We start from the raw sequence: 20,232 nt of genomic DNA on the forward strand, positions 1-20,232 counted from the left end.
CGGTTCTCCCAGATAAGAGTCCACACACTTAACCACTACACCAAATTGGCTCTCCTTATTCATAATAAGTTGCTTATTATGAATAAAACTGGTAATGAGAATATTTTCTTTCAGATATGATACTTGAATTTTTGCGGAGTGACACAACATACTGGCAAGCAGTATTGGCAGTAGGATGAAAAGTATGGGTAGTCTACAGGGTATAGAGGGAGTATCACTGGAGCTAGGAAGGAAGGAACAAGAACCTACGCACAAGAACTTCAGTCACTAATCATTATAGCTTTCTATAGATGCTTGCTCCAATTCAGCATCTATTTATTATTAAGGGAAGTCCAATGTGTAAGCACAATTCTTGTGTCCACAAATGGTTCTCCATTTACAAAAAGCCCCATATGCATCTCTGGGCACGCACAGATCTAAGAACTGAGGAAAACTGCCTATAAAACATATTCACTATCATGCAGACTAGTTAAACAAGTTAAAATTCTTAGGAATTTTGTATCCTCTAAGGTCTCGTGTGAAATTCTGTGCATAAAATAGCAACCAATAACCCTGATTACATGTATTCCTACTAACAAAACCACTTGTTTTTTTAAAAAAGGTTAATTTTATAGGATTAAAATTAATTGCTCCTCCACCATCAGTTCTCATTTTAGCTCATTAAAAGTGCATTCAGCAATTCTGAAATTTCAAGATGTACGCTAAATCAATTAAAAAAAAAACTCCACTGATTAGAGTTTAAAACTAGGTTTACAATTTCCTATTTATTGGCATGAATGTATTTCTAAACTTAAAAACCCTTCTGGTAAGTTATCAATTTTTTTATGACAAAATTTCTCACAACACACAAATATTTACAACATATACATTTTTCAGTCCTTTACACAGTATCTCAAAAGACAAACATTTTTATAGATTACCACAGAACAAAAGCTGTGACTTTAAAGTTTTTCTTTTAAATTTCATAAAACTATCATAAATTAAAGTGAATAGTTTTTTTTTAAATTCCTTGTAGCATTTTACAAGTGCAACAGAAAACAATGAGGATCCAAATTAGGATAGCTGCAGTTCATTGGATAAATGTTGCCTGTTGTAATCACATTGTTTCACAGCAAGTTCTTGAAAAAATAAGCACCAATCATTCTTGCAAAGAACAATTTTATCTAAAAGTATTGAAAAAGTGTTAAATACAAGGTGTTTTAATTTACATAACAAGAAATAAATACACCATATCCAAACTTGTATTCTGCATACTGCTACCCTTGTACATATAATGTACTAAAAGTCAGCAAACTGTCAACACCTTTTTTTTAAAAGAAATCAATTTGACTTCCAACCAACGGTTTGCTACTATAACAAAGGCCACAAACAGTACGTCTGGGGACAGCATACAGTGTTAAAACTGACAAACTCCAAGGGGGGAAAACATCTAGCAAATAAACCAAAAAAGCTGTAGTTCATTGCTGGTGATATTAACATACTAGAAAACCTTAATATGCCGCTACTATGATTTGTTTTAAAGTATTGTTGAGTCAGGTGTAAGAGCAAAATAATGCTCTCACAGATTTAAAAAATAATTGTATAGCCACATTATTGTGATTTAATTATCCTGCATGGAAAAATTTGATGGCAATTTTAAATTTTGCTTGAGCCTTTATTTTACAATAGAGCATTTTCTCTAACTCAGAATTGCACATAAGAAGGCTATTAAAAAGTACAATAAAAATCTGCACAAATGACTTAAGGAGTCAGTATGCTGTACATTTTCTACAATATTATATTGATATAAGTGAATAAACAATAAAGAAGTGCTTCCACTAACATTTCAGAAAGTTCATCAGTTGAGGAATAATTGACTGGAATTTTTGTTTTTTAAAAAATGGAAATCCTGTTCAGAAAGATCTGTAAGCTTATGCATTTAGCCTTAAAGACTGATCCTCTCTCCTCCTGGAAGAAATGTCTATGTCTATTGAATCCTTGCCAACTATAAGCCTTAATCGTTTAGCTGGAGGGAGAGGAATAAAATCATCCTCAAAATCATCATCATATTCATCCTCTTCTTCTTCTTCTTCCTCTGCAGATGATGATTCATCCACAGTTTCTTCTTCATATTGACTATAATCATCCACGTCCATTCGTGACTCTAAGAGAGAAAGAGGATCACTACAACACATTCCATTTTCATGGAGGTCCTCTGTATATGTCCCCCTGGGTTCTTCGTCCCGTTTCAACTGTATTTTTAATTTTGTTGAACTGTTACTTGATCCTGAGTTAAACCCATTATTAAGCTTTGCTACATATAAGTTATTATCTTTTTCATGGTCTTTACTTAGCTTGATGCTTATTTTCGAAGAATTCATTCCATCGTTTTCTTGGTCATTTGTCTTGCTGCTGCTATCATGCCGCCTCCGCAAAGTCAGTTTGGGAATCCCAGAGCTGTTTTCAAGAATTAGTTGTGCATCATACCTTGTGATTCGCCTTTTCTTTTTGTTTTTTGCAGTTCTAAAACGGTCCTTTGCTTTGAAAGTATCCGAAGTCACAATGGAGCACCCACCAGATACAGGAATACAATCTTTATATCCAATGGCTGAATCTACTAGATTGTTCCTTTCTCCTAAGTCAGAATGTGAACTGATTAAATCCGGCACTCTGTCTTTGCTGGGCATGTCATGTGCAGGATCAGTTTCCTCCATTTTTGCAGATGGCTTCACAAGTCTTCTTTGTCGGTATTTCTTTTTGGCCATAACCCTGTCATTCTTCTGACACCTACCCTCCCCCTTATGTGATGTCACATGAGCCTGTTCATCCTCGTGCATCATATGAGACTGATGTTCCAAGCCGTTGGCTCGTGTGCCAGTCAAGTTGTTTTTATAGCTATTCAGCATATTTGGTTCAAGCTTTAAGTCAGAGGTCTCCTTCAGATTCATTCTTGTTCTCACTGACCTCCTTGTTATATATGTACATGGTGATACTTCTCCAGGTTCACAAGCACCTTTCACAGAATTCAGTTTGTATTCTCGTGCTGCATGCCTTGTTAAGCAGCCACCAGAGATGGATACTTTCACTGGTCCTATTGTTTCCTTCTCCTTCTTAATAGGCAAGTTTTTATACAAGACTATTTTAGGCTCTTTAAGAACCAAACTTCCCATTTCGAGTTTTCTAGAAGCATTTTTCTGTTCTGGCCTTTTGCACTGATTCCGCAACTTAATCTTAGAAAGTAAAGGCTTTGCAGGCTTTTTCAGTCTCTTTGGTACCCTGGAATTATTTAGATGAGTTAGTTTGGATGAGGTAGAATTTGATGAAGCTGGAATTCTTGAAATAGACTGCCTTGTTAATGCTCTGCTCTTGCTGTTCTTTTTTATACCAATTGAAGATTTACGGTTAGCTGAAAGAGTAAATAAAATAAAAGTTAATTTTCTTAGAATTCTTTCCTTCTAATTATCAAGTAGTAGCAATATTCCATTTGAGCTTAAACTAGGTTTTATGATCCCTCCTAGAAATATACAGCACGAACACAAAAAAGTGTAGAAAAATGAAATTGATCCATAGCAGTCATCAAACATTTCCAATTCACTATCTTAAATAATGTGATTCTTAATGTTCTAAATGGTTACTTTAAGAGCAACAAAGTTTTATTCTGGGTGTAAGTTTTAGTTTTCATAGGCACACACACTTCTTCAGAAGTTCCACTGCATGCACACTTCTTCCAAAGTTCTACTGAATGTTATGAACCTTTTCTATGTGTCTGAAGAACTGTGTGTGCACACCAAAGCTCATACCTTGAATAAACTTTTGTTGGTCTTAAATGTGCCACTGGACTCAAAATATATGGACCTTCATTCTAAAGCCCCCTTTGAATTTCATGCTCCTGAGCCAATCACAAACACTACTATAGTTTGACTGATTACTAAAATTATCATACAGATAATCTCATTCAATTTGTTCTGTTTTCCTTAATATTAGAGAAGACTTCTTCAAGAACTTAAGCCTATGTATTTCCTATGCACTAAGCATTCTCATTTTTAAATGAATTCTTCAGGGCTGTAGCCAAGAATTTAAGTTCAGTGGGGCACATAGCCAGGATTTTTATTGGGGGGGGGGGGGCAGGAGGCTACCTGAGGCGAGCATGATTGCAACAAGAGGCTACAAAGCCTGGTGCAAAAAGCAAGGAGAGGAGTACAACAAACAGAGACTTGGGGGAGGAGGAGAGAAATGCACTTTTATGCTTCCTCCCAGGAAAACAGCTTTATGCTTCCTCCCAGGAAAACAGATCAACAAAATGGCGAACCACTGAGCTAACCAGCTTCTCCTGGGAAGCCTAGCCTTCTTTAAACCCCTCTGCTTTGCTTTCTCACCCCCCACTTCCCAAGGAAGTTGACTAGTAGACCAGCGACCTGCTAGGCTGATCGGATTTCCTGGGAGGAAGTCATTTAAAGCCAACAGCTGAGGGGCGCCTCCACTCCTCAGCTGTTAGGTTTAAATGGCCTGGGGGTTTGGTATAGTTGAAATCACCTGAATAAAAGCCAAATCAAATAATCTTTTTTGTGCTAAGTTATATTAGTTGAATATAGACATCTGATCTGTACTCAACTTACACAATACCCCCCAAATACTGATATTTTGGGGGTATTTATTTGACTCATTTTCTGCAAAATGCACCCCCCCCCAATCAATATGGCTAAATCCATGGATACTTAAATCTTGAGACTGGAGCCATATACAGACAAGACAGATCTTTCTACAAAACTGAAACACACTCCAGATTTGCAGAAAAATATGAAATCTAAAAAATAAAACTTAGGAAATTAAACAAACCCCCCCCCCCCAAAAAAAAGACAACAGAGGCAGTGCCTGCAACTTTAAGAAACCAATGCCATCAGTGATCATTGCTAGGCAGCCACACAGCCAAAGTCTTGGTTTTGCACAATATGAGACAGGAGAAGGAAGCACGGCCCTTTAGCAGGCTCTTTTGGCCTTTAAGAGAGGACTCATTGGGGCCACGCATGGCAGCAACCACTGAGTAGCTTGCTACCACCTGATCTGTATGACTCACCCAGGCTCAAATGCTTGCTACTGTTTAATAGGAACCACCCCACAAAAGCCAATGTGGTGTAGTGGTTAGAGTTTCAGACTAGGATCTGGGAGACCCACATTTGAATCAGTACACTGCTGTGGAAATTCATAGGATGACTTTGGGCCAGTTACTCTCAGCCTAAACTACATAATGAGGTTGTTGTGAGGATAAAATAGAGGATAATGATGTAAGCAGCTTCGGATCCCTGTTGAGGAGAAAGGTGAAGTATAAGTGAAATAATAAATATAGCTGATGCTGAAAGAAGGGCAAATAAAAAGTTGGTTGGTGGGTAGGAGAGAAGGAAGCAAAGAAAGGTGAGGATATAGGGGTTGCCAAGAGCAGAGAGAGGAAATAGTGCAGAGTAGGGGAAACTGGAGAAAATTATAAGCCCCATACAAGTCCTTATGGGTACCCCACTTCTACATATCTTAATTTTCTATAAGCAATAAAACATTATGTAATGCCCTAAATTCCAAAGGTTTCTGAAGAGAAAAAATATCCAGAAATGCAAATATGTGCCACTGTTACTATTACATATATACAAATGTAATATAAGCAGATTAATAACTGAAATGAGATATCACCATTCCTTATCAAGAGCCGTTTTAATTTGTACATTTTCTTCAGTTCCATCAGCTCTTGAAGGGCAGATATTGTACAGTTACTTTTAAATTCACAATGCTTCCACTGAGTCTTACCTTTACATTCTTTTACAGTCACTATTAAACCAACTATTCCTCTTTAACTTCAAAAGGTGTCCTATCATGGTTCTTCTTCATGCAAAGGTGTCTGAATAATTTTAATACCTTATCAAATTACACAAACATTTGAGCACTCAATCAGACTGCAATACCCTCCTAGTAAGAGTATTACAAGGGATGGAACCCATTATGGTTTGAGCCTGGTCACTAGAGTTGAAGTTCCAGTGTAATCGACAAACTTTATTTTGAATTTGAGAAAGAGGAAAGCTGTGTGCTAGAATAGGATAATGTTCTAAAGATCAATCTATAGAAAAGGAAACTGGGAGATGATCACTTCCCAGGTAATCACCAGCTTTTAGGAGCTCAAAGTGGGAGAGAGATTCAAGAGCAGTCAAGATATAATCTATTACACTAGCTCCTTTGAGACTCACGTAAGTGAAATCATGGCTCCATCAACCTCTGAGTAACCATTCAATGTTCTTCTGAATCACAAATTTAGCCGGCTCCAAACTATATCCGTTTATTACATCATCACTAGATTTTCTAATATGCCAAGCAGGACTGAGAAATTATCAGGGCCTAACCCCTTTCTCCATGGTTGGGGATAAAGGGTGGTACTGGGTGAGAGAGTGTCCCCTAGATACCCCCTAACATATGGGATACCTCAGGGGGCACGTCTCTCCCCAATGTTATTTAAATCTACATGCATCCCCATGCCCAGCTAGTGCAGAGTTTTGGGTGTGAGTGTCACCAATATGCCCAGCTATGTTACTGGAAGGCCACCTGGACTCCGTCCTGTGTAACTTGGCTACAGGTCTGGAGGCTGCGACTGGATGCCTGAAGCAGAGCAGGTTGAATCTGAATCTGGCTAAAATGGAGGTTCTGTGGTTGGGGGGGAGGGGTTTGGGATTGGGGCACAAGTTACCCACGCCAGTGCAATCAGTTAAGAGGTTTGGGGGTGATCTAGGATGCTTCCTTTAGTATGGCAGCCCAAGTCACTCATAATGCCAGACTGGTATTTTTTTCATCTGCACCAGGCACAGCAACTGACCCCTTTCCTATTGCACCCCAATCTAGCCACAGTAATCCATGCAATGGTCACCTCCAGATTAGACTACAGTAACTAAGTCTGCACTGGCCTGTCCTTGAGACTGACCCTGAAACTGATCCAGAATGCGGCAGCATGAGTCCTGATGGAAATGTCACAGATGGAACATATACAACCTGTGCTGCACCAACAACTGGCAACCAGTGGAGTACTGAGTCAAGTTCAAGATTTTGGTGCTGCCCTATAAGGCCTTGAGCGATCAGGGATCAACGTATCTATGGGCCTGTCTCCTCTGATACATCCCTGGGAGGGCACTGCGCTCTTAGGATAGCAACCTGTTAGTAGTCCCCACCTTAAAGATGCCCAGCTGTCCTCAATATAAGGGCCAGGGCCTTTTTGGTCCTGGCCCCAACCTGGTGGAACTCTCTGCCAAATTCCATCAGAGCCCTATGGGACTTTATGCAATTCTGCAAGGCCCCTAAGGCTGAGATGTTCTGCAAAGCTTTTAATTGAGGACACTGATGGTCTCATTTTCAGCTCATCTTGTCAGTCCACTTTATCCCTCTTACCCTCTCACCCCTGCCTGTGAAGTAGCCAGCAGTCTGCAACTAGAAGTGAAATATTACTTGCTGTCTGTTTTTAATATGTTAATATGTTTTGGAATGTATTTTAATTATGTTTTTATTGTAACTGCTTCAATATTATACATCGCCTAGAACCCTGCTGTGGCTGGGTCTGGGTGATTCATATATACAGGGCTTTTTTTGTAGAAAAGGTTCAGCAGGAACTCATTTGCATATTAGGCCACACCCCCAACATCAGCATTGTTTCACACAGGGCTTTTTTGTAGAAAAAGCCTAGTAGGAACTCATTTGCATAGCAGGCCACACCCCTAATGCCAAGCCAGCTGGAACTGTGTTCCTGCTCAAAAAAAGCCTTGCATATATGTAACAACAATACAAGTAGTTTAGAGGAAAGCATATAATCATCACTGTTGATTCCTTCATTAAAGTCACCCAGTAGTATTAAGGGGCCCCTGGAAAATGGACCTGCAAATCATCATCAGTTTTTCCCAGGCGGCCCCATTTCTGAATCATTATATTAGGAATGGATGGAGGAATGTAAACAGAGGAAAGGACAACTGTCACATCATCCCTTTAAGAAAAAAGCAATAATCAGATCATATGCCACCAGGAGGTCGCAAGGTCCTATATTCAAACTAGTTGAAATTAAAGCAAAACCCCATCCATGGCCTACTCCATCCTCGGACCTAACTGCTCTTTGATAGTGAGTAAAATAACCAGGAAAGATAAGTTTGTCCATTAACCACGTCTCCTGGAGAAGTACAATATCGAAAGAAGTCATTAAAGCTTTGGTATCTTTACAACATAGTCTCAAGGCCCAGCCAGCTATATTCCAACTCAGAATATGAAGTCCACAACTCTCAGTTTTTAGCTACTGAAGTATCTAGCGCTGGCACCATGGGGGTATTCCCTGAATTAATTATAATTTTTGGTTCAAGAGGAATAGGGATTTTCCCTCTTGTTGGGCTTGGATCATGTGCCTTCTTACAAGTCAAGAGAGTGGGTGATTACATCTAGGGGGCCGGCTAAAGATTGATTCATGTTCATATCAGGGGACCTGTATGGATCATCTAATGATAGCTTTTTTAGGTAAACTGGCTGGGTTTGATCCTGGTTAATTTGTATGCTGTAATTTCTGGAATCAGGTAATTACATTGCCTTGTTCCTCTGAGGGTAAGGCATGAAATGCCTGAAGGTTTTGCATCCACTAAGTCCAGTTGTTTATCTTTTAGAGAAGATGGCAAAGGAGGAAAGATTTTGGCTTCATCTGTCTGCTTGAAGCTCTCACAGGTCATCTAGTAAGTCTGGCTCTCCTGAACATGAGCTTTCTCAAGTTGGTAAAAATTCCATCAAAGATCTATCATTAGTAGAAGGCCGAATTCTCTTTGAGTGTACAGTTTCCCAGTCCTTAAGGGGGCTAGATGTGATGAGTGGCTTTTTGACTGGATTATACAAGGAGTTTGAAAGTTGGATTCCATGCCTTTTAAAATGTGGTCCTAGTAAACAGCATTACTGGGATCCTAGGTGAGTGGAAGGTTAGAATATTTATGTCTCCCCAAACTGGCCTTTGTAATTCTTCAGTAAATTTCAGATGAATAGAAGAAATTGGGCTATCTAACAAGTAGGACCAGTGCTTTTTAGTATTCCACTTTCCCCACCAGTTTATCAGTTGTCCTTTGAAAGGAAAGAAAGTCACTACAATCTGAAGGTTATTCACCCAGAGCACATCCTTATTTTTTTGGGAGGGGAGTAAGTCCTTTCCTTGATACTATTATTATAATAAGGCCTTTCACTGGATATTATATCCTTTTTAGCAATTTCTGAATAAAGGGGTTTCCTGTGCCTTTGTGTTGGACACTCCTGATAGTACGCTGACGAATTGTGTTTATTTTTTATTGTGTAAATTATTAATGTATTTTAATTCTTGATTTTATTGTTAGAATTTTGTGTTGTGAGCCGCCCTGAGCCCGCTTTGGTGGGGGAGGGCGGGATATAAATCGAATGAAATAAAATAAATAAGTAAATTAAGTGGCTTTGTCTTAAAAAGACAGTTTACAATGAACTCAAGCCTTTTACAGATAAGTTTCAGTATGTCTGCTATAAGCATAGTTTGTGACGCTAGCAGACTGAGAACTTTAGACCTCTTTCCAATGTTCTCATCAGAAATTACCACATCATCTTTCCACATTGAAGTAAATGAATTATTTCGGCTCAGACAGTGGGATGCGTCAAGTTCATCAACTTTCACCTGGCTCTGCTGCATTTAAGGATCAAACCTGTTTTTTAGAGAAACTGGAGAAACATTACTAAAAAAAGTCCTCTAGTCTGCTTTGTTTTGGTTTCATATTAAAATCATCAACAAAAGGGCGGTCCCACTTCCCCCCCATTTCAGTAATCCCTAATATAAATCTATTCACTCTAACCAATATGGAATTTTAAACCAATTAATACAACTCTGATCTAATCCCTAACAAGCTATTTAAGACTGATCCACAATGGTGGGCCACAATTTTCACTCAAATTAATGTCAGTGGACAAATAACCGATTTATGGAAACATTCTATTATTGTCCCAATGTTTAAAAAGGAGTCCAAAAGTGATCCATCCTGTTACTGACCATTCAAGCCTTCTTTTTCTCTAGGAAAGCTATACTCTGCTTATCTGCTGAAGAAGCTCCTGGACTGGAAGGAATCAGAAACCTTATTGGGACATGAATAGATAGGAGTTAGGCAGGGTTCTTCAGCATATGGCCACTGCCTAGTTCTTTATCACCTGGCTGAGAAATACTTTTCCTTTAAGTGAGGGGTATCAATATGCGACTTTCATTGACTTCAAGGAGGCCTTAAATTCTATAAATTGCCCCAGACTGTGGAACAAACTTAATGAAACTGCTATGGACAAAAGTCTCCTAGGACTTAAACTATTATATTTGGGATTGACTGCCCAAATACGATATATTTTTATTTTATTACATTTATATCCCACCCTCCCCTAACGGGCTCAGGGCAGCTAACAACAGTTAGAACAACATAATGTTAAGATAAAGGTACAGCAAAATCATTAAAACATTTCAAATAGTTCATACAGTTTAAGCATGTAGTACAGTTTCAGGTTCACTCCCTAGGATCCAAGATGGTGGATTGTATTTCTTATTGAATGCTACATATAATGATGTTATAGGATGTTATCTGGCACTCTGCATTTGTACTGGGATAGGCTCAGTGCTGTGGGATGGTGAAATAGTGGTCTCCTCCCCGTTAGTTATTAAACGCTATGTGGGTATGATGGGAATTTTAACAAATCCATTTAATTTGGAAAAGGGAGTATTACATGGATGCTTGTTGGTGCCTTTTTTGTTTCATTTATATTTAAATGACACGGCAACAATCTTTTTTTTGTGTGTGTGTGTTTATGTCTGCACCTGGAAGTCATGTCGACCTACTGGGGGCCTGGGGCATATTCAGAGAGGTGGCTGAATAGAGACTCCCCGTTCCCTCGAATGGGTATTTCAAAGAAGTCTTCCATCCAAGTACTAACTACAGTCAACTCTGCTTAGCTTCTGAGATCTGACGAGATCAGGCTTGCCTGAGCTATCCAGATCACGAAGACATAGCAACAATCTTTAATAACTGCTGCCATCTGCCAAAATTAGCAGAAACTGGGGTGCATGTTCTGCTCTATGCAGATGATGCTGTGATCTTGTCCTGAACCAGGGTTGGGCTCCAAAAGGACTTGTGATCTTTTCCTAATTACTGCTCTAGAGAAAGCCTGGTGAATAACTATCCTAAGATCCTAGTTTTCACCAAGATCAGAAAATGCAACCCATCTCAATGGTCTATCAATGCATCCAAAACTGAGCAAGTCAAAGCCTTCTCCTATTTGGGGATTTTTTTTCCAGCAGATCTGTTGTGGACCCCCCCTCCATCCCCCACTTAGAACACTGCTTAATAAAGTTAAGCCATGCACAAGCACTGTAAATAGGTTCTTCCATAAGGGACAGGCTTTATTCAGCCACTCCTCTGAATATCTTCCATGTCCCCAGTAGGGGCCCCAGTCACCAGAGGTCACCATGACTTCCAGGTGCGCACACGCACACACACAAAATACAAAAAGAAAGAAACTCTATATCCCAGGTAGCCCCCTGTGCAAGCACCAGTTGTTTCCGACTCTGGGGTGACGTCGCATCACGACGTTTTCATGGCAGACTTTTTATGGGGTGGTTTGCCATTGCCTTCTCCAGTCATCAACAAGCTGGGTACTCATTTTACTGACCTTGGAAGGATGGAAGGCTGAGTCAACCTTGAACCGGCTACCTGAGAACCCAGCTTCCACTGGGATCAAACTCGGGTCATGAGCAGAGAGCTTGGACTGCAGTACTGCAGCTTTACCACTCTGCGTCAGTACTGTACCACAAATTTTCCATGGGATGTAAATTTATTACTTGCTCGTCCACTAAATGAAAAAGTCTAATGTAAAAGCACCAATTGTATGATTTCTTTTAGTTCATTACAGTGTAGCATAGTGGACAGAATTCTGGCCTAGGATCCTGGGGAACCCAGGTTCAAATCCTCTCTTATACCATGGAAGATTGCTGGGTGGCCTTGGGACTGTAACAAAATCTCAGCCTGGCCTACCTCACAGGGTTGTTGTGGAGGGGAAAATTATGTTCTAAGCTACTCTGAGTTCCAACTGAGGAGAAAAGTGGGACATAAATAATAAACGTAAATGCAAACGCATACACTTTACTTACTTGCATTAACTTTTTCCTGAGTGGTATCTGCATCAGTGTTAGAGCTGACAGACTGGCTGTCTGAATTTTTACTGCTGTCACCCAACTTTTTCAGCCTGTTTAAACGCTTATCTGTTTCTCTGAGTCCATATTTACTATTTATCACAGGAGCAGGAGCAGGCAGTCCCACTCTTGATTTAAAAGCACCAGTTCCACGTCTATTAAAAGAGAATAATATACATTAATACCTCTAAGAGTAATAGTAATAAAATGCTATATGATTAAATAATGTCAATATTGACATGTTTAAAAAGTTAATGAAAATATTTCCTCACTGTTAAAAGACTGCTATTGCAAGTTTAGGGGAAATATAGAAGTTAAAATATAAAAAATTTCATTTACACTTTTCTAAAACCATCCCCTACCTTTAAATACAAAATTTGTCAGGTGAAACTTGCTTCAACAAGCACTCACAGTCAATACAGTATTTACCAGTGATTGTTTAAAATACATGTGCTAATATTTTTCCTTTAGGTAAATAAATAACTAGTATAAAGATGCTAGTAACAATTAAAGTAATCCAGTCTAATGCTTCTGGGATCCCCATCTAACCTGGATAAATGTAAATGCTTAACTGGCCTTCTCAGATGCATTACAATTTTTAACTGGAATTAAGAGTCATCAGTGTTCTCCCTGCCATTTCACAAATATTGCCATTCCCTTTACAGACCTCATTCATGCTACTTACTTAAGTTCATATAAAAAAATGTAACACACAAACACCCTAACACAACTGGGCTTGTCTGCTAGAAATAACAAAATGCAAACATAAAATGAACTGTTTCCAAAAGAATCACCATTTATTAATATGCTAAAATCCTTAACAGCTGACAACTTTAGAAGTACCAACTGCTGGCAGACTTCTACTTTATCAAGTGGCTGTGCAATTCAACTGCAGTATCATCTGTCATTACTGTTTACATGCACAATACATACCTTTCACATGTATAGCATTCACAGAATTCATTATTTTCTCCAAAAAAACCATCCCCATAGTAACAAGAAATTTCTTCTCCAGGTTCAATATCTCGTAGAGCTTTCACACATGCTGTATCCCGGCCTGTCGACACAAACTATTGGAGAAAAATATTTTCTCAATTATTTAGTTTAAACAGTAATAATTTAAAAATATCTCTATATTTAAATAAATAGTTGATATAGTTTTAGAATGCTGATAACTTACCTTACAGTTGGGTCTGCAATCTGAAAAAGGTCCAAAAGATAAAATCAATTAGCTGTTGATAAGACCTGAAACATGAATAGTTACAGATATCTAAAGTAAGGTTTCATACTGATTTAACCACTCATTATAAAACTGAAGAACTAGACATTCCACAACAAGAAAAATGCAGTACGTTCTTCATTATACTACTTGACTTATTAAGAACAGCAGTATTTTAGATCATTTAAATTAAATTTTGGCATCACCAAATTTCAAGCGACTAAATACATTAAAACTTACTTCTGAGGATTATCATTTATTGCTTACCATGGTTGATGAACGCAGCTGGACCAAGCCACAGCTGAGCACAGTTTTTCCGTGTTGAGTACATGACACTGAAGTCATTTTCTCCATGTCTGAGCAGCATATTCTCTTCTAGTTCAGACAGTTCAGCAATACAACCCACTAGTAATTCTATTTTGTCATTTCGTTTCCTTAAAAGAAAAAGAAGAAATTATGCATTTTAACAGAATTCAAAATGTTTTGTGATTGTTTCCCACCATAAAACATTTCAACAGAGGAAAACAGATTTGTGGCCTCAAAGAATATGCGTATTACAGATCACATTCAGTGGCCTAAACCTCAAGTGGACTAAAAAAGGTGAAAGCTCCCCGTTTGCTTATGACGTCTTGCTTTTCTGCTGTATGTACCAACTGGAAATTCTACTTGGGCTGAGTTTGTTCTGTTCTCCTTGCAGGTACTTACTCTGGGCAGGAACAGAGGTGCAAGCTGATGGTGGTTCAATTCATTAATAGCTACTAAACATGGTGACTAAAGGAGCCTTCATATTCAGTAAACTTCTGAATACCAGAGGCAGTAAACTTCTGAATACCAGTGCTAGGAGGAAACACCAGAGGCTTCTATGCTGTTTGTTGGCCCTTCAGAGCAGTCAAGAGCCAGTTTGGTGTAGTGATTAAGTGTGCAGATGCTTATGTGGGAGAACCGGGTTTGATTCCCCACTCCTCTACTTGCACCTGCTAGAATGGCCTTGGGTCAGCCATAGTTATCACAGAGCTTGTCCTTGAAAGGGCAGCTTCTGGGAGAGCTCTCTCAGCCCCACCCACCTCACAGTGTGTTTGTTGTCGGGGAAGAAGATAAAGGAGATTGTGAGCCACTCTGAGACTCTTGAGTGGAGAGAAGAATATAAATCCAATGTCGCCGTCTTCTTCAACTGGCCTCAGTGAAACCTGATCCTGGACTAGGTGGACTACTGCTTTGATCTAGCAGGACTCTTTTATGCTCTTATGAGTCCTTTAGTGAAACTGAAAGGCAAGAGCCAAAGGGCTCTTGGCCCTTGATTTTTAACCAATGGTTTACATTCTGAGGCAGACTGGCAGATCAAGACCAGTCCAGATATGTCTATGCTTCCTTCGATTTATTTGTTAAAACTGTATAATTTGAAATTTTCTGTAATCTGCTTTTAGTCCTTTCAGCAGGGAAAAGTGACAGCAATGGTCCAATAAAGAAAACAAACACAGTAATATAGCACTTCAAGAGATGGGGTGTTGTCCATGATGTACACTGAAATGCATATCATATGCAGATACATATTTCAGTGCATATTCAAATATGCCTTCTAATGTGAATGGAGCCTTTGTGAGGGCAGTAAACCTTCATCTGTCCTCACCAATGAACATATGAAGCTGCCTTATACTGAATCAGACCTTTGGTCCATCAAAGTCAGTACTGTCTTCTCAGACTGGCAGTGGCTCTCCAGGGTCTCAAGCTGAGGTTTTTCACACCTATTTGCCTGGACCCTTTTTTGGAGATGCCAGGGATTGAACCTGGGACCTTCCGCTTCCCAAGCAGATGCTCTACCACTGAGCCACCGTTCCTCCCCTGTCATCTCTGATTGGTTCTGTGACATTATAATATTTACTACATGGTTTCTGACTGACTTGGATAACTCTTAAACCAAACCCTTTACAGTAAAAAAATAAAAAGGTGTGACAAAGTACTAGCAGAACAATAAAATGAACAGGCACAGCAAAGGCACACAAAAGAATAGAAGTTATATAGGTTTTCTTCCCTGTGTGAACACCACACAAGCAAATTTCACAATGAACACAATGAACACTCACAAAACTCTGCCAAAGATATAACTAAACATCGTAACCGTATGTTATTAATAATTTGTTAAAATACAACATTGGAGGGAGGGAGGATTGAAATGTCATACGGATTAATATTGAGATAATTAAGAAATAACTAAGTTGTGTAACCATATGATATCAATAAATTGTTAAAACACAAAACTCTGCCAAAGCAGTGTGCTTACCACTCTTTCGTTGCAACTATTTTGGCTCCATTTTGCTCTGATGAATAGCGGTTACATGGTAATATTTCAAATCCACTGTCAGTTGCAAACATTCGTAAATAAATAAATACCTACAACAGAAAAAAATAAATTATCAGATATTACTGCACCTCAAGTAAATGTCTCAAATGTCTTCAAAATTATTTTGAATGAATAGTGCACAGACACACACCATTCTCAAAATTAAATAGTGGCACACTTTCAAGGCAAATAAAATTCATTCTGGCTTAAGTGTTAATTTTGCTGCAGCAGATTAACATGGCTACCCATTAGGAATTACGCTCATTCTCATAAACTGAATGCCAGCCCCCACTGTAAACTCATTCCATAACATTTGATAGTGATGACCAACACTGATTAAATATGTATTTTGTGTAACACTCTGGTATTTTTTCTTAAATATCCTTCCTCTCATTCTTATGATGTGGGATATGGGAGCAGTAATAATAGTTCTTTATATGCTTTTGTAATTTCCATGTGTACCTGTCACATTCCTTTTGTCTTATCTATTTTCTAATTACCAAATAAAAATATATATATTGTCAGGGAAGGGTTTTACAGATACCATGGACTGTCAAAAAAGAGAAATAAATGGTCTCTAGATCAAATCAAGCCTGAAGTCTTCCTAGGGGCAAAAGGACTAAGCGGAGGCTATAATACCTTGGTCACATTACGAGAAGGCAAGCCTCACAGGAAAAGACAAAAATGCTAAGAAAGGTTGAAGACAACAGGAAAAGAGGAAGACTTGACATGAGATGGACTGATTCAATAAAGGAAGTCATGACCTTCGTTTGCAAATTTCAAAGAGTGTAAAACTAGCTTTTCTAGTTTTTTCATATTTTGTAACTTTTTAATTATGAGGTTTATTGTTTGTCACTCTTCCTTGATCTCATTAGTTCTTTTGGGGGAAGCCAAGATATTCCTTGCTGGTTCAAATTTGACATCATTGTCCAGTACCACCAACAGCCCAGTGAGCACTTTGGGAAATAAAGGAAGATACTTTACTCTTAAATCTATCACCTTTTTTATGTATTGTTATGAATGGTAGGATGTAGACTATTTCCTAAATCATAACTTGAAAAAACTCCTAGTAATTCCAAATGCTCATATCTGTTTCAATGATTAACTCCCATGCTTTCTAAAAAATTCTGAGACTCCTGAGTACTAAGTCATCTCTCTGAAGTATTCAGTTTCCTGTACTGTGGTGCTTTGTGCTCCCAACCTTCATATACTGAAAAGTTTATCACTCCCCCGAATCCCTGCAAGGTCCAATGCATATTTCACTTAAGACAAATATGTAAATTGATGGTTAAGACACAAGCAGCTTTACCTTGACTCAGTCTCATATGAATGTACTTTCAGTGCACTGTTTTAACACCATGAATATTTCATTTGACTGTACTTTCATAAGGGGCCAAGCCAAGGTATCAACCAAGGCATTTACCATAGAAAGGTAAACTATTCCCCATGCCTCCCACTTCTTGTATAGCTGTCATGGTTGCTGGCAGCTTCCCTTCCTCCCCCCCCCCCCCCATATTTACATCATACTACCATGCAGCTCCTTGAGCCCTGTATAATCATGCTATTCCACTTGACCCTTTGCATTAAAGCTTATTTCCATAATTAATCCTGGTTTTAATTCTAAGAATAGGGCATTTATTAAAACATGAGAGCAAGTAAGACAAGCTCTTTTACTAACTTAATTTGATCTAACTTTCACAAAAGCCTGCAAAATCACACATACAGAGATAATCCAAACTATAATTACGTATAAACAAACCTACATGTTCCTTGAACAACCTTTCCTGCATTTTGTTCTTGTTAAGAAAATAGTGCCGGGCCCAGTCACCTGACGTCAAGGACTTGAAGGCTTTATCCAAGTGCTCATCTTTTTTAAAACGTTCAATTACCTCCTTCAGTTCCTCCTGCCTTCCTTTTATTGGTCGAAACCTAAAAAAAATAAATAAATACAGGAAGTCCATCCAGTCAAACATGCTTTTTAAAATTTACTCACTTTGTATGCCTACAGTAACCGAATCACTAGGACAGAAATAAGACACTGCTGTCTGTAGGTTCTGCGCAACTCTGAGTACTAAAGGAAATGAATATGAGTACAGCTATTAAGAATGCTTACTTACATAAGAACATAAGAGAAGCCATATTGGATCAGGCCAATGGCCCATCCAGTCCAACACTCTATCACACAGTGGCCAAAATATATATATACACATACACAGTGGCTAATAGCCACTGATGGGCCTCTGCTCCATATTTCTATCTAACCCCCTCTTGAAGCTGGCTATGCTTGTAATCGCCACCACCTCCTGTGGCAGTGAATTCCACATGTTAATCACCCTTTGGGTGAAGAAGTACTTCCTTTTATCCATTCTAACCTGACTGCTCAGCAATTTCATTGAATGTCCACGAGTTCTTGTATTGTGAGAAAGGGAGAAAAGGACTTCTTTCTCTACTTTCTTAATCCCATGCATTATCTTGTAAACCTCTATCATGTCACCCCGCAGTCGACGTTTCTCCAAGCTAAAGAGCCCCAAGCGTTTTAACCTTTCTTCATAGGGAAAGTGTTCCAAACCTTTAATAAATCTAGTTGCCCTTTTCAGGACTTTTTCCAATGCTATAATATCCTTTTTGAGGTGCGGTGACCAGAATTGCACACAGTACACCAAATGAGACCGCACCATTGATTTATACAGGGGCATTATGATACTGGTTGATATGTTTTCAATTCCCTTCCTAATAATTCCCAGCATGGTGTTGGCCTTTTCTATTGCAATCGCACACTGTCTTGACATTTTCAGTGAGTTATTTACCACGACCCCAAGATCTCTCTCTTGGTCAGTCTCTGCCAGTTCACAACTCATCAACTTGTATTTGTAGCTGGGATTCTTGGCCCCAATGTGCATTACTTTGCACTTGGCCACATTGAACCTCATCTGCCACATTGACACCCACTCACCCAGCCTCAACAGATCCCTTTGGAGTGCCTCACAATCCTCTCTGGTTCTCACTACCCTGAACAATTTAGTGTCATCTGCAAAGTTGGCCACTTCACTGCTTACTCCCAACTCCAGATCATTAATGAACAAGTTAAAGAGCATGGGACCCAGTACTGAGCCCTGCGGCACCCCACTGCTTACCGTCTTCCACTGCGAAGACTGCCCATTTATACTCACTCTCTGCTTCCTATTAATTAGCCAGTTTTTTATCCACAAGAGGACCTCTCCTTTTACTCCATGACTCTCGAGCTTACTAAGGAGCCTTTGATAAGGAACTTTATCAAAAGCTTTCTGTAAGTCAAGGTAAACAACATCTTTTGGGTCCCCTTTGTCCACATGCTTGTTCACCCCCTCAAAGAACTGTAGCAGGTTAGTGAGGCAAGATCTTCCCTTACAGAACCCATGCTGAGTCATAGCTAGGACAGTTTTTACATGCAATGATACATTCTCACTAGCTTATCCAGGGGCTGTTACCAACTGGGAGTGTGGAAAATATCTCATTGGAATGCCTACCTTTCTCTGAACTTATCGTAAGAAGTCAGCTATGCAAGCTGCATTGGTTTTCACCAGTCATTTTGACTAGCGAGAGAGGAAGGTAGGCTCCTTCATCAGGACTGCAGCACAAAAGCAGTGAAAAATCATACTTGACCCTCAAAATACTTGCTCCTCAAAATCGGAGCATGTAAAATTAAGTGCATGCATTTAAAAGCATTACCAACTAGAATAGGCCTGGGAACTAGGTGCCTCTTTCCACATTACATTATATAAGTAAATGGAAACAGATTTTTGTAAAACTGCATGTGTGTCCCTCACCCAACAATCTTGCAACAGTTAAACGGCATTCAAAAGCAGCATAGCAACAACAGATAGAGGTAAGCAGATACTCTTCTTGCTTTTGCATTGACAGCAGCTTAGGAAAGCAAGATGTTGTGCAACTGATTTGGTGTTTCAGATGAAAGTTCCAAACACAGGGTTACATTTCTAAGGCTTGTTTCCGATGGCAGCCATGTTGGTCTGCAGTAGAACAGCTAGATCTGAGTCCAATAGCACCTTAGGGACCAACAAGGTTTTTTGAGAGTCAAAGCTCCCTTCATCAGATCTCAGTGAAGAGCTGAGTTCTTATATCCAAAGTCAGACGATGGGAGTGAGTGTTGAAAAGAAGGAACCTGGATTCAGAGATACAATGCACATAGTAATCAACATGCTTTAAAGGGAGGAGAACTGCCTGGGGATGTTTCTGCCGCCAAACATTTCCCCTTTGCTCTAATCAAGCTCATTACTATGCACATTCTACCTTACATCCTGATTTCCTTCTTAACTACTCCCACCTTCTGACTGGGACTAAGAGATCTCCATTCCAACTCAAATCTTCTTGGTCTCCAAGGTGCGGCTGGACTAAAATCTAGCATTTCTAAGGCTTGTTATTTGTTCAAAAAAGAATCCTAAAAGTCCTGTTCTTAGTTTAGAAAAGGGATCTCTTCTC

General features: G+C 39.1%; 1 protein-coding gene across 2 annotated transcripts in view; it reads right to left on the reverse strand.

Moving 5' to 3' along the window:
- Positions 1–745: 745 nt before the first annotated feature.
- Positions 746–20,232, reverse strand: part of KMT5B (lysine methyltransferase 5B) — a 61,776-nt gene continuing 42,289 nt past the window's right edge. For both annotated transcript variants that reach the window (XM_060263331.1, XM_060263330.1), the window contains exons 4-10: positions 17,520–17,685; positions 15,697–15,806; positions 13,686–13,852; positions 13,380–13,399; positions 13,133–13,269; positions 12,158–12,354; positions 746–3,385 (exon numbers count right to left, since the gene is read on the reverse strand). In XM_060263331.1, the coding sequence (XP_060119314.1) occupies positions 1,911–3,385; positions 12,158–12,354; positions 13,133–13,269; positions 13,380–13,399; positions 13,686–13,852; positions 15,697–15,806; positions 17,520–17,685 (2,272 nt within the window). In that variant the 3' untranslated portion in view covers positions 746–1,910. The remainder of the gene's footprint in view (positions 3,386–12,157; positions 12,355–13,132; positions 13,270–13,379; positions 13,400–13,685; positions 13,853–15,696; positions 15,807–17,519; positions 17,686–20,232) is intronic.

Source organism: Heteronotia binoei, chromosome 21, assembly GCF_032191835.1.
Source record: "Heteronotia binoei isolate CCM8104 ecotype False Entrance Well chromosome 21, APGP_CSIRO_Hbin_v1, whole genome shotgun sequence".
Classification (NCBI taxonomy): domain Eukaryota; kingdom Metazoa; phylum Chordata; class Lepidosauria; order Squamata; family Gekkonidae; genus Heteronotia; species Heteronotia binoei.